The 14,654-nt window shown below is 45.3% G+C and overlaps 1 protein-coding gene across 1 annotated transcript in view; it reads left to right on the plus strand.

Moving 5' to 3' along the window:
* MAMDC2 (MAM domain containing 2) overlaps positions 1–14,298 on the plus strand; it is a 523,202-nt gene extending 508,904 nt beyond the window's left edge. Inside the window, exons 12-14 of the mRNA XM_086961252.1 lie at positions 5,885–6,147; positions 13,684–13,768; positions 13,949–14,298. Coding sequence (XP_086817378.1) covers positions 5,885–6,147; positions 13,684–13,768; positions 13,949–14,016 — 416 coding nt within the window. The 3' untranslated portion in view covers positions 14,017–14,298. The remainder of the gene's footprint in view (positions 1–5,884; positions 6,148–13,683; positions 13,769–13,948) is intronic.
* Positions 14,299–14,654: the final 356 nt, after the last annotated feature.

Here is a 14,654-nt window from a genome sequence, read left to right on the forward strand (position 1 = left end):
TCATAATTTTGTAATGTTTTGCATATTTTTTTATTTTTATTTTTTAAAAACCACTCTGACAATGCGCCTCCTGGTGCACCGCTGCTCGGAGAATGAACTCCACTTGTGTCCTGAGATCCTCAGGACACAAGAGGACCTCATCGCCCCACCAGCAGTGTGCCAAGAGGCGCATTTTCAGAGTGGTGTAAAAAGGGGCGTGCCCTCAGACCACCTCTCTGCAACGCAGCTCTGTGGCACATACTGGAGGTACCTGGTGGGCTAGTTGGCCCCTAGGGAACCTCAGTATTCAAGGATAACTAATTCCCCAACTTACAACGCACCAGGGGTGCGTTTGCCGAGTGGTGGAGGGAGGGAGCAGCGCCTCCGACGAGTTGCCATTTTTTTTTTACAAGGGGGGCTGTGTGATCCCCCTTCTTTTACCATTTTTGGGGCCCTGGAGACCCCAACCCACAAGGCTTAACCCCTTTTTATAAAACAAAACGGAAAGGGGGCCGCCTGGCCCCCCTCCTCAGGCCAATTATGGCTCCTGGCACCCCATCCCCCAGGGCTGGCCTTTTCATTGGGTTTAAAAAAAACATTTTATTGAGGGGGAGGGGGGCTGCATGGCCCCCCTCCCGGGAAACTTCTGGCCCCGGGGATCCCATCCCCCGGGGCCTGGCCTCACCGTTGGTGGAGCCCCAATGCCCCCATGGTCCCGCTGGCTCCACACATCCTACGGGAGTCGGCATTGCTTTTGCACAAGGGGAGATGCTGACATGTAGCTCCCCTTCTGCAAAAGCAATTCTGCTTTGGTTTTTGGAAGCAAGAGCAGGTTTCCTGCTCTCTCATCTAAAAACCAAAGCAGAGTTTTCTATAACAGGGCGGGAACATTGCTCCAGACCTGCCATAGCATACAGCAATGTCCCGGGAGTGGGCACCCCGGGACATTGCAGGAGCTGGCCCTGGGGAGTGGCGGTCCCTAGGGCCATCAAGGGCTCCAGGAGGGGGCCGTGCAGCCCTGCTCACTCTATTTCAAAGCCCCGGGGAGGTGGTGGTTCCCAGGGTCTTGGGGGTCCGTGAGGCCCCCCTGATTATTAACAGAAACCACGGGGAGGTGGTGGTCTCTGGGGCTTGGGGGGGCCCGCAAGCCACCCCCCACCCCTATTATATAAAAGCCCTGGGGAGGTGTCAGTCCCTGGGGTAGCGTGGGGAAGTTGGGACCCCCACTCATTTATTATTGTAGCCCCAGGGAGGTGGCAGTCCCTGGGGCCACAGGGGCCCCAGCAGGCCCCCGCAAATTAATTATGCATTGCCCCCGGGACCTGGCCACCAAGGGGCTTAAGTACAAGGAAGCGTGGGAGCTTTACTTTTTTTTTTTCTCGGTCGGATTCGCAAACCCAGTGTGAATTCATCCATTTTTTTTAATGCTTTTTGGCGGACCCCCTGAGCAGGGGGTCAGGGTGTTCCTACCCTGCCCCCTTTTCTTGTTTTTCAACCTTTTTTCTACTGTTTTCTTGTGACTCAGTTACCGAGTCACAAGATGGCTGCCAACACTTACTGGTTTTTGAGTGCTGGCAGCCAATCAGAAATCAGCTTGTGCTCGGGAGGAGTCGCAACTCCTCCTCGGTGCTCAGAAATCAATATATATTTTGTTTAATTGCTCAGCAACTACTGAACGGAATTACACCATTTAAAAAATTGTGTGCTTTCTGAACCGAGAGCTACCTTTTTAATCAAATTTGGTGTAATTCCATTCCGCAGTTAGACCTGTAGCCTGTTCTAAAATTTCCTATGGAAATTACCATGGATAAAATGCATTTTGCAACCCCCCTTTTTTCAGTCCCCGCTTGACAAATCACCCCGAAACTTTCAAGACAGGAGCTTGCCAGAGCGTTCCATTGGTTTTGAAAATTTTGCAAAACTTCGTCAATCGGCGCCAAAGATATTTCCAAATCAAAAAACACTTTTCTAGGTTCTAACTATACCTACCTACTGGTGACCGCCAGTTGGTAATATATATATGTATATATATATATATATATATATATATATATATATATATATATATATATATATATATATATATATATATATATATATATATATATATATATATATAAAAATATATATATATATATCACGTTGAAATTAGGCCATGACGAACACCTGTTTAGGGTGGAGGTCAGTTATGGAGTTGGGTTGAATCAGCAGCGGATGAAGGTGAAAGGTCCTACTGTCTAGCTGGGCGATGCAAGGCAGCAGTTGTCTTTGTGAAGGTCTGCAGCAGAATATTTGTGGGAGTGCGGGAGGCCAGGATTCCTTGCACTGGGCAAGATCCAGAGGCTGAAAGGGCTTGTCTTTGGTACACTTTCAGCATGCAGCAGCACAACCACTGCGCGCATCTGCTGCAAGTCACGCAGTGGCCTCAATAACAAGTCCTTGAAGCTGGAAGGGTCTGGCCGGGTGGCGGAAGAGCGTGGAGTGGGAAGAAGCATGCGGGCACTGTAGCCTATGAGAAAACAGTGGGAGAGGGTGGAGCTACAAGGTAAGTGCAAGGTGGGAAACAGGGAAGTGCACTTAACCCTCGAGAAAGATTAGTCCTGTGTACAAGTGCGGACAACAACAGTTAGCCCAAACTAAATAGAAAAAAAAGAAAATCCCCACACTTACACAATTACAGCCCAAAAACAAATTAGAGATTAGATTCAGAGATGCTGGGGTTCAGGGGAGGGGTTACCTGGGGCAGCGAACTGAGCAAAGCTCAAGCAGCGGGGTGAAATGGTAGCTGCGGGGAGGCAAGAACAGCGAAAGGCAGACACACTATCAGTGGAGAAGTGTGGCTCAATGATTAGAGCGGCAGACCCTGATGCAGAGGTCTAGCCCGGGACCAGGGTTCAATTCCCTGCCTCGGCGGGTCTTGGGCTCAAAATTCCACGGACCTGATAATTCCCGCCTCGGTGCCTATTCCAATCATGGAGTCCCACTCTGCAACTCTGGGCAATAGCTTGCTTAATTTCCACAACGGCCCCCACAACGCTAAGGATACCTGGCCTCCACCTTGGGGGTGCCCAGGAGTGGACGCCTCACAGGGAAAGCCAGGATGGGTTCCACAGTGGTATTCGTACAAGTGCCTTGAGACCCTTGCGGGTGAGTAGTGCGCTATACAAGTATCCATTTATTATTCATCAGAGACCCAACTGCTGCAGCGGTGGAGACGGGAGCAGCTGGCAAGACCAGAGTTCACGTGCTACTCATAGGTGTTGTGCAGCGACCTCCATAAGAAGTCCTGGGATGTGGGGCGGTCTGGTCAGCAGGTGGGAGGGCGTGGAGCGGGAAGAAGCCTGTGGGGACTGTAGCCTGTAGTAAAACAGGGGGAGCAGGATGTGGCAGGGCTATGAGGCCAACACGAGGCAGGAGACGGGAAAGTGCACCCAACCCTTGAGAAAGACTAGCCCTGTATACAAGTGCCCACAACAACAGTCAGCCTAAAAGAAATAGTAAAAAAAACGGCAAATCCACACACGTACAATTACAGCCCATAAACTATTTAATGAATGGATACGGAGACCCTGGGATTCAGGGTAGCTATTACCTGGGGCGGCGGCTGAGCGATGATCAGGTAGTAGGGGTGAACTGGTAGCTGCAGGCAGGTGAGAACAACGAAAGGTAGATGCACGGTCAGGGAGCCAACTGCTGCAGCAGTGGAGAGGGGAGCAGCTGGCAAGACTAGAGGTTAGGTGCTGCTCCAGTAATACTTGACATATGGAACACCCATGGCAAATCTCCTGGTGCTAGCATACTGGAGGCAATCCTTGGCATGGAGCAGGGAACAATAAAAGCTGGCACTACACACTAGATTAAATTATTGACACAGGGAGCAACCTTGGCAAGATTCTGGCAACAGCAAATTTGGATGTTATTCTTGGCATAATGGAGGACAACTATGGCATATGGATGGACGGAACCATGACAAAATGTTGGCCTTGGCATACAAGATGTAATTTTGACATAAGAATAACCAGTGGCATATGAACAACACTAATTGCAAAATACTGACACTGGCATATTGCAATTATTTTTTGTCCTGAGGGGGCACCCTTAGCATCCGGGAAGGGGAGGGCCATAAAAGAATGCTGGCATTGGTACCCCTATCAAATTTTGAAAAAGAATGGGATCAACTCGTAGGGTTGGTCAGGTTACATTGACTTGGTAGACCATGAAAAGAATTGAAGTACCTGTTAGACCTGGCTTTTTCAGCGGGTTTATCCCCAGACTTTTTGCTTTTGAGCCTCCTGTTTTTGACACTGTTTTTGTCGGTTTTAGGACTCTGGGCACTTTACCACTGCTGATCAGTGCTTAAGTGCATATGCTCTCTGTGTAAATTGTTATTATGGTTTGGTATTTTCATGATTGGCTTATTTGATTAACTTCTAAGTCCCTAAAACAGTGCACTGAGTGTGCCTAGGGCCTGTAAATCAAATGATGTTAGTGGGCCTGCAGCACGGATTTTGCCACCCGTAATAAGAGCCTTTGAAACGGTTTTCAAACCTGCCACTGTAGTGTCTGCAAACATTCTCTACTTCTATATCGACCTGGCAAGTGCATCCCCTTGCCAGGCCCTAACCTTCCCAATTAACCCCTTCAGCGCGGCGCGAATTTTCGCGCTGTGCTGAAGGTTCTAATGAGCCTATCGGCTCATGACGGAACGGTTCCGTCATGAGCACAGCTCAACTGACGCTCATGACGGAACCGTTCCGTCATGAGCATGGAAGGGGTTAAAACATGTAAGTCACCCCTAAGGTAGGCCCAAGGTACCCCTGTGGGCATGTGTGCAGTGTATGTAAAAGGTGGGATATGTACTGATATGTGTGACATGTTCTGATAGTGATATTGGTGTATTTTGTTTTTCACTGTTGAAAGGCTATTTGTCCCATAGGATAGAATAGGAGTTTATTTATAATATCTTATAAGTACAACAACCCATTGGTAAACGCTAAACAAATGTTCACAGAATGAGGAGTGGGCATTCTGGGCAGGGATGAATTGCAAAGTAGATGAACATCCAAAAACCTACGGTTTTGTAGGTAAAACCAAACTTTTGTAAAGCACATTCTCTACTTGGGTGTGGTTATAGATTTACTCCTGGCAAGGGGCGGAGTAAATTTGTATTCAAGGTTGGAACAGGCACGAAAACCCCCAACACAAATTAGTGGGAGTCTGGGAGAAAAGGTTCTGCGCTTGTGCAAAGTTCCTTTGTTTGATACATTCGTATGTTCAAGGGCTTAGAATTCACAAAACAATTCCAGAACTACCGCTTGGAAATTGCTTCTTTCGTTGCCTCCTGGAAGCAGTCAGTTTAAAAAAGTTTAAAAAGTGAGATGTTTGATCCAAATAAAAGAATAAACACACAGGAGTAAATTTCCAACTTTTTTTCGACTCAATCATGTCAAATGTTTTTCAGTGAGCAAGTACTTTTATTATATGTAGCAATTTATTGAGATCAAAATTAGCACATTTATGGCGATTGTATGGTATCATTTCAACATATGCACCACTGACATGCATTTATTTTTAAAAGCAAAACCTAACCCTTTTAGAAAAATGTAAAAGGAAGCGTGCCAAGGCAAATTCGATGCGCATATCAGCAATTTCTTTTTACACAAATTGTTTTTAATTTTGAAGCACACTTCTGGTATTCGGTGTTGTTGACCACCCTACAATGCGTTTGATGGTAATCCGTCCTATACATGCTCCAATAAATCAAATAGGGTCATATGGCCACAGCGAGCAGTATATGTACTGGTTCCAGCCATTTTGGATCGTTCAGCCATTTTGGATCTTAATATTTGAAAACTAAGGTATACATATTCTAAATACTTATTTTCGTCCCATCTGTTTCCCTTAGGGTACTACATGTACATAGAGGCCTCGAACATGGTGTATGGACACAAGTCACGCCTCGTTTCAAAAACACTCCGCGCCATCACTGGCAAGCAGTGCTTGTCATTTTTCTACCACATGTATGGAACTGGAACTGGATTGTTGAACGTGTACTTGAAAAAGGAAGGTGGAGGTCATAAGGAGACCCTGCTGTGGCGACGGAGAGGAGAACAGAGCATCACATGGCTGCGAGGACTTATTGAGTACGAGTGTGATAAGCATCACCAGGTAAATGCAGCCACTCCTTGGAGGCAAAGTAGAGAACTAACACTTGACACCATCCTTCTGGCATGTGCCTTAGGTTACTTTGTGAGCGCAACCTGTGGCCATCCCTGGACCTTGATCCAGCCCTTGTCGACAAATGTGCCTTGAAAGGTGAAGGATCATAGGGTAAATTGAGCTTATCTCGACCTATGACTAAGGACTTGATTGGGTCTCTGATGTAGACAATCACGCTTCAGAAACATTTTCTTGTCTATCAGATTATGCAAAATTCCATTAATAACAAATCCAAACCACAGTGAACACATTCTTAATGTGCATTCTCATAAATACAAGGTATTAGAGACAAATTCCACTATTACTTCTCTGTATAAGTGGCAGAAAAAAAACCTGAAAATAACAGAGTGCTGGATTACGGTAGTGCCAAGCCACATGAGGTGATTAATATTAACTGTGGCCGATCTGGACATAGGCACAGTGGTATAAATGTATACTTGCAGAGAGGTAACACAAGTGCATGATGAAGGTTGCTGAGGGGTGAGGAGCGTGATAATGCTTTCAGTTCTCTGTAGTCCCTTTTGAATACTTCAATAGGACACAGTAAACTGCTAGAGCTAGAGATGTGTAGATAGTACAGGGGGGACAAGCTCCTTTCCCAAAAAAAGAGGTAGAGAGGCAAATATCAGAAAAGAAAAAGAGCAGACAAAAACTGCCCCTATGCTATTTGACAAATGTGTGTCACTGTGATGTAAAACAGCCCCACTACTTCCTATTGTTGGTACTGATGCGAGAGTTTGGGCAGAGTTTCCTGAAGATGAAATCTTCACTTTGCACCTAAAACAGAATCTGAATCTTCTTTAAATAGGCAGATCTTATGTATTTGTTTATTTTGGGTTTTCTTACGTGCTGCTATACACAGAAGCGGTACAAAAGGGGGTGGTGATGGACGGAGCATCTGAGCAAATCAAACACTCACACCCAGTCAGCAGATCTGGGTTTAATCCATCACCGCTCTTTAGCGCACTCTGCCACCCCAGTTCAGACATGGCCATATGCAAATCAGTCTGACCCGGTGCCTCAAGGGAACAGTCCAGCCCGAACTGCCAAGCCATTCCTGGACCGGAAACAAGCTTCCTAGGACCAGTTTCTGGCATTACAGTAGTCTTCAGCCAGGCTTGCTTGAATCCAGTGGCAAAGGCAGCCCCATAGTACTTTGGTTTAGATACAGTAATTAAGAAAGTGAGTATAGACAGAGAGGTGACCGCAGAAGGTGGTGAGGCCTGGTTTTAGGTATCTAACCAGTCTAGGTCAGGCACAGAAAGAGGCAAAACAGGAGGCTAATCATATGATTGACTAAATGTGTGAGTTTTTAGCAGCCTTCTCAATCTAATGAAGTTGGGTTCGAGACTTAAATGCAGTGGGAAGGACTTACATGGGGATGATCCTTGCACAGGAAGGTTCCTACCTCTAAACGTCTTGTATCAGAACATTCAAATGGTCAGTAATTTGCTGAAGGCAGATCTTAGACTTCTGAAAGGAAGAAGAAGGAGGAACAGCTTATACCACATCTCTCAGATGAGATGTGATTGTAGATATTCAGTCCAACCAAAACAAGGCTCGTGAGGGTCCGGGCCTATTGCAGCTTAGAAAGATTTGTTGGGTGCCCATTGTAGAGGATGATACAGGATATCTCCACTGCTATTATGATGGAGATTTTCTAGGTAAAGTGTAGGAGTGGATGGTGGAAGGCAGATTTGGAAGTAGCATTTACTACTGCCATAAAACACTCAAGCAGTGGGCATTTTTCACTAGCCTGGAGAGAATGCCCAAGGACCTAGACCAGGTAAAAGGCCGATTGGCTGGAGTAACAGACCCAATGGCAGTATATCGATTTCCCACTGGTATGGAAGGTGTACATTAGCTTGGTGATGAGTGGGGTAATTCTCACAGGTCCATTTTAACGATTTTGCTGTTTCAAACATCCCAAGATGGAAAGGATTTCTTAAAGGGTTTGACAATTTTACAACTTTTTTGGTTTGGTTGAACTCTGCAAGAATAAGGGTGGGAAACAAAAGTGCTGATGGGAGTGACTCCTCAAGCTGCATTGAGGAGGAGATGTGTCTCTGAAGAGATTAAAAAAATGTCATCGAAGAAGGACAGGAGGTTTTAAAGGGCTTATGAGGGCTTGAGTTATGCTTAGGGGGTCACCACTTCTATGAAGACATGGAAAAGTACTTTCGTTGAATTTCCAGCCTCTGAGATGCAGGCTTGGATGTACTTCCTTTTTGCCTTAGTGAAAGCAGTTTTGTAGCCTCCGCAATGTTCCCTGCATGCAGTACAATCAAAAGTCAGTTGTGTGTTGCTCCAACATCTCTTGCTCTCTGCATTAGCGTTTCAAAAGGCTCAGGTTTTCAGTGAGCCATTTGTTGCTCTTCCATGGGTTTGGCTTTCATCTGGAAATGGGAGCAAGGGTGTCCGTCTTCTGTAAGTGGATAAGGACACATTGATTGAATCTGAGTGGAGATCTGGGATATTCAGAAACTATTGAGAAAAATTCTTCAGTCACAGATTCTTCAAGGATCCTCCAGGAGGTCCTGGATTTGGGGCCAATGTTCAGTTTTGTTTATTACAGGACTTGTTTTCAATGATCACTTTAATTACGCTACTGTGGTCAGACCAGGAGATCTGGAGGACCCCACCTCACATGAGCAGTTTGGGGAAAGTGGAGATGAGCAGCTCAAGACAATGACCTCTAGAATATGTGTAGTCATTAACCAATTGGTAGAAGTCAAAGTTATCAATTTTTTCAATAATGTTTTGGCTGCAAATGTCAGACGAACCATTGGGCAAAATGTTAAGATATCCTACTAAACAGGCGTGTTTTGAGATAGAAAGTAGGTGGTGGAAAATGGCAAGGAGATTAGTGGGAAAGGTGGTGAGAAATTTGCTGCGGGAACGGTAGACACAGCACACATGAAGGGTGTTATGGAATTAGTGACCACCTTGGATAGCAGAAACTTAAATGAGTTCAATTGAAGGCCATGTGACAGAACTGCAGTCACAATGACACCCAAGAAATAGTTTTCATGGGGTTTATTTAATGCTCTCATAGAATGTGAATACACCATTGTTCCACACGGTGTTAGAACTGTAGTTCCACTTTCTTCCTCGGCTGGGGCTAGTCCACTTCCCCTTCAGGATGCTTGTCCACCAACTCCTGGAAAGGTACTAAATCTCAGGAAAACAGAACAAGAATCTGAGTTCCTGGCACAAATAGAAACCATCACTTTTCACCAAGGGCTCTGACCACCTTGAAGCATGTTTCCCCAGTGTAGCGGTTAGAGGCAATGCCCCCACCTTGACGACCCCACTCTTCCAACACTATTGCTACCTCTGCCAGTGTAGAAGAAAAGCTACCAGGTGCCCTTTCCTCTGAGTACTTCAGTTGCCCCTGCTGCCACCCCATCAGTCCCACAAAAACTGAGCATGTCACTTGCCTGTAGCCATGAGCCTGTTCCGGGGTTGTGGCATATGGGACCACAGTGCCTCCCTCCCTTATGTTGCTGGATTAGAACACAATGACTCATTGATCCAGGTGGTTCTACGCTATGTCTCCCAGCTCTGCATCTTCTGACTCCATGCCTCCTGGCTCTAAGGGGCAGATTATGATTGTGGATAATCTGCATCCTCCAGGCCGGCGGAAGCCACCGCCGGCCCGGAGGATGCGGATTATCCACTGCGGACTGGAAAAAGACCCCCCGCCAGATTAGGATGGCTGGGGGATCTATTTTCCGTCCGCCGCTTTTCCGCCTCGGTCGCCTTCCGACCACGGCGGAAAAGCTCTAACATGGCTGGCTGTGTCTATCAGACACCGCCAGTCATATTAGGATAGCTGCGGTCATATGCCTTTCCACGGCGGCATTTCCGCAGTGGAAAGGCATACGGTGTTGTCTTCGGGGGCCCGTTGTGGGCCCCCAGGGGTGAATGGGGGGGGGGGGGGTGGGGGGTGCACATGGGGGGTACCTATGGTACCCCCCTGCCTTTGCGTGCACCAAGCGGCAGGCACCACGTGGTGCCTGCAGCTTCGTGCATGCAAAGGTAAACATGCATTTTTTTAACATTGCGGCGTGTGCTGCTTCAAGCAGTACCCGCCGCAATGTTAAAAATACAGGATGTGACCGCCAGGTTGGCGGTCACATCCTAATTAGCACGGAGGGACCGCCGCTGCCCCTGCGGACGGTCCCTCCTCCTCTGAGGTGGCGGACGGACACAGGTCCGTCCGCCATCCTAATAGGCCCCTAAGTTTCCACCTCCCGCCACACTATGCTCCTCCTTCATTTCCATCAAACTCCTTCACCCTTTCTCCCTCTTCCAACTCTCCTTCTCGTCACTCCTCCTGTCCTTCCTATTTCATAACGTCCTCTCCTGGAATGGCCAATGAGGACATTCAGTAACTGCATGTCAGGACAAGTAATCCACACTTGTCTCTAATTTCCCAGTTTTGTATTTTGTTTGAAAGGAAAAAGGTTGTAATGCTAGAAAGCATCGTAAAATTCTTGAATTTGTGTCCTTATTCTGAGCCAACCAAACCAAAGGAGCAAGATTCGTAAAATAGTAGAACATTCTGACCAAACAAATCATACTGCATAGCTTCTATAGCCGGTTTAATGGTCAGTCACTCTTTCTTAATCGTAAAATAACAAGTTTCTCTTAAAAGAAGGTTCCGACTGAAGTAAACCACTGGCCTTAGTTCCCCTTTCACATCAGATTGTAACACCGTCCCAGCCCACTTCCTCAAGAGTTAGTCTTTAGAACAAGCGTTTTCAATAAATCACGACACCTTAAAACCAGATCCCTACATAAAATGTCCTTTAGTTGTTCAAAACTGTCGGTTTGGTCCTCATTGCAGAGCTTCATTTTAGCAGGCTGTTTACTCCTGGGTATTTCTGTTAAGGGACTGGCTATTTCAGAACATTGCAGAAGAAATCTCCTATTCTATCCTACAAGCTCTCCTGTTTGGATCTCATACCCTAGATACTTACATTTACTGGTGCCTAGTTTATTTTTTATAGGGTTAACTGTCAACCTTGCACCTCGAAGGGCAGCTAAAATCCGTTTTACATGCTGAACGAACATGCATTTCCCAATTTGGACTAAATATCACTATGTCATCCATATAAGCAGTGCGTAATGTTGATGCGGTCTTACAACTTTTGTCCATCAACCTTTGAAAAGTGGTGGGTGCTCCATGCAACCCAAATGGAAGGGTTTTAAAGTGATATATCCCCAAAGGGGTTGCAAACTCTGCCTTTTCCCTTGATTACTTTGACAGAGCGATCTGCCAGTATGCTTTTGTTAAGTCGAGAGTGACCATGATTTTGGCTTTCTCCAAATTTTTCTAGCATTGGATATGTGTCAAATTTAGAAATACTGCTCACCTTTCTGAAATCAGTGGTAGGCACGTGCTTTGGACTTATGCGGGGGCTTAAAGCCATTCTCTGAGTGTCTGACCCTCCCACCTGACAAGTAAGTATTCAGGCACCTATCCTTTCCCAGCTAGACTGATGCAACATCCTCTACATGTGAACCAATAAGGCTGTGATGCACAGACTCGAGCTGGCTCAAAACGTCCCAGCCAGGCTGCAGTTCTCCCTTCCAAAGTGTGGTCCTGTCTCTGGTCCTATTCGAAACTGCATTGGCTCCCTGCTGAGAAGCGCATGCATTTTAAAACCTTGTGCACCACCATTAAGATCTTTTTTTCCCCAGGGGCCTCACATCCTGTCCAATCTAGTATCCCCGTACATGCCCTCTTGGACACTGCGTTCAGCCGACCATAATTTGGCTTCTGTTCCATGTGTTAAGAGAGTCAGAGAGGGTGGACGTTCTTTCCACGCTAAGGCCCCAGCCTTTTGAAACGCACTCCCTCTGTCCACTAGGAGTGTTCAGAACCACTGGTCTTTCAGGAAAATCCTGAAGACCTGGTTATTCTCTTCTTAGCTGCTGAGTGGAGCAGTTTGTGATAGGTTGCTTTTTTACAGTGTCCTCTTTTAGGACTAGCGCTGGGACGCCCCATTGCTGGGGCAGCTACACACTTTACAAATCCTTTAACATAACATAACATAGTCAAACGTCTCTGGTCACAGTGACTGGGACGACCATAGGTGCACTTCTCTTTTCACAGCAGTCTGGACAGCCATTTGAGCACTTCTCTTGGTCACAGCCACTCAGTACAGTCTGATGTCCACCGACATCTGGGGTATCCAGATCAATTTCTCTGTCCTCCTTCCTGTGGCAAACCCCACCACCACCACTGTCTTGTCTGCTCCTGGCTCTTCCTGGACAGTTGCATTCTTCTGCAGGGTTGGCAGACACCTTCCTTTTCTCAGCAGACAGGTAAGCTTCTAGGTTGGACAGACAACTACTTCCAGCAAGGCAAGACATCATGTAATGTACCCTCACCGCTAGGAAGCTGGCTGTCAGGTAGACACCATTTCTGATTGCACCAATATCCTCTGGGGCACACACCTTTCCAAGAGAACTTCGAAAAGTAACAAGTGGGTTATTGAGTCCCACTTTATACGGTCAAAGTGCACAGGAAATGTAGATCCAATCTGCATTTTCTTAACCAGTTTGTGGTGGTTTTCTATTTAAGTGTCCATTTCAGGCTGCGCTCCATGTCTCTGTGTAGAGTAATGCTCTTTACTGCAGGGTAGTCTCCTTCCTTGAGTACCCGCATCAGAGCCACAAAGAGATGTGATCTTTCTTAACCTGGCTGTCATCCTCCATACTGAAAACTGGACAGGGGAAAGACAGCAGATCATCTCAGCAAAAGACCTAATTTAATTCCTGAAACAGTTTCTCTTCCCCCTTTAGTGTCTACGTCTTCTCCCAACAACTTCAGGAATGTCTGAAATACACTTCCACTGTCTGTGAAAGCAGCCTCACCTTCATCTTGAGCACAAGGTCAAGCTAGTGGCATCCATAATAGATCCCACAGGCCTCCATTTACACTGTCTCACTCTTACACACACTTAATGCACCATACAGGCCACATAAACATGCACTATATACACTTTTGATGTTAGCGCCAGGATCTGGGTTAGTGTATGATTGGGTCAGTAGACCTCTAGTGACACAGATGAAAAGGTCTGGTCACAATCCGCTCCAAATGCTAAGCCCATGCAGGGCAGTAATCCACTGTCAATGGAGGGCACCCCTTTAGTTTATAGGATAGACTTAGGCCTCATGCAAGTCAATGGACAGGCCTAGGCCTCCGTATATACCCTAAATGAGTATGAAGATAGTGTAAAAAAATCAAGTACTATGATACGGTTACTCGCAGTTGGGCACTCAGGGCGGGGAAACAGAACTACATACCATATAGAGCACATTCCCACCCCAAAAATGCATTCATTGTTTTACTAATGAGTTATCTCTACAGCTGCCAGTATGATTTGTTTTCATTCAACCATTGGCTTTTTAGTTTGCCTTAACACATTTCACTGCAAATTGTACTAATGGATGTGAACCTCCTTTATGCAGATTATTTTTGAAGCCATCCGGGGAGTGTCAATAAGAAGTGATATTGCTATAGATGATGTCATGTTTCGAAATGGCCCCTGTGAAGGTAAGTGCATGTTTACATGCAATAATATGTATTTGGGAAGGTGGGCTATTACCTTATATGTAGCTATATCACTACTGATAAGAATTGCTTAATGAGCTTTCCAGAATGAATTATCTGTAACACGTTTCTTTCTTCTGCAATAAAATATTTGACTTATATTGTTTCATCTTTCTTTCATAGAAATGAGGGAATCAGTGACGTATATTTCATCAGGATACTCAGAGGACTTCAATGAAATTGAATATTGAACAATACATTCTGAATTCAACGAAGCAGCAAAGATGTTCCTTGCATCCAATGCTGCACGAACAATGTTTGTATATAGTACTGAACTGTTTTAAGTATTTCACAGCTGCATAGGACAAAACTCAGAGCACTCTCGTTCGTCGACTTGGCTACAAGATTACTAACTCAGGGCTTTTTTCTAAGTTTTAATGATTTAATTTTGTGATGGATATGGTATTGGTTGCTATATGTAAACACCATTTTGAGAGATCTTGTATTAAAATAAAATAGGATTTTTAAATATATTGACATGTTTCATTTTTTAATTCTTGAGCAGTAGGGTCAAACAAAAGGAACTGATAATTTGCTATAAAGTTTGATTTTTAGCTCATAGTTCATTCAATGAATGTTTTAAATTGGACCGTGGATTATGTAGTATTGAAATTAAAACTAATCCCAAGTGTTCAGCAAGAATTTAAGTGTAACTACACTTTCACTGTAAACCAAACTTTATTCTGTACTTTCATGACAAACGTCATGATATTAAATTATTTTAAAAAACATGTAAAAAGGGAGAAACAGTTTTAAAAGTAAATGGAATTAAATTAGCAGAGTAAGCAAATCTAGATTTTTCACTTTTTCACCATTTGTAAATTCATTA

This window comes from Lissotriton vulgaris, chromosome 3_1 (assembly GCF_964263255.1).
Source record: "Lissotriton vulgaris chromosome 3_1, aLisVul1.2, whole genome shotgun sequence".
Taxonomy (NCBI): Eukaryota; Metazoa; Chordata; class Amphibia; order Caudata; family Salamandridae; genus Lissotriton; species Lissotriton vulgaris.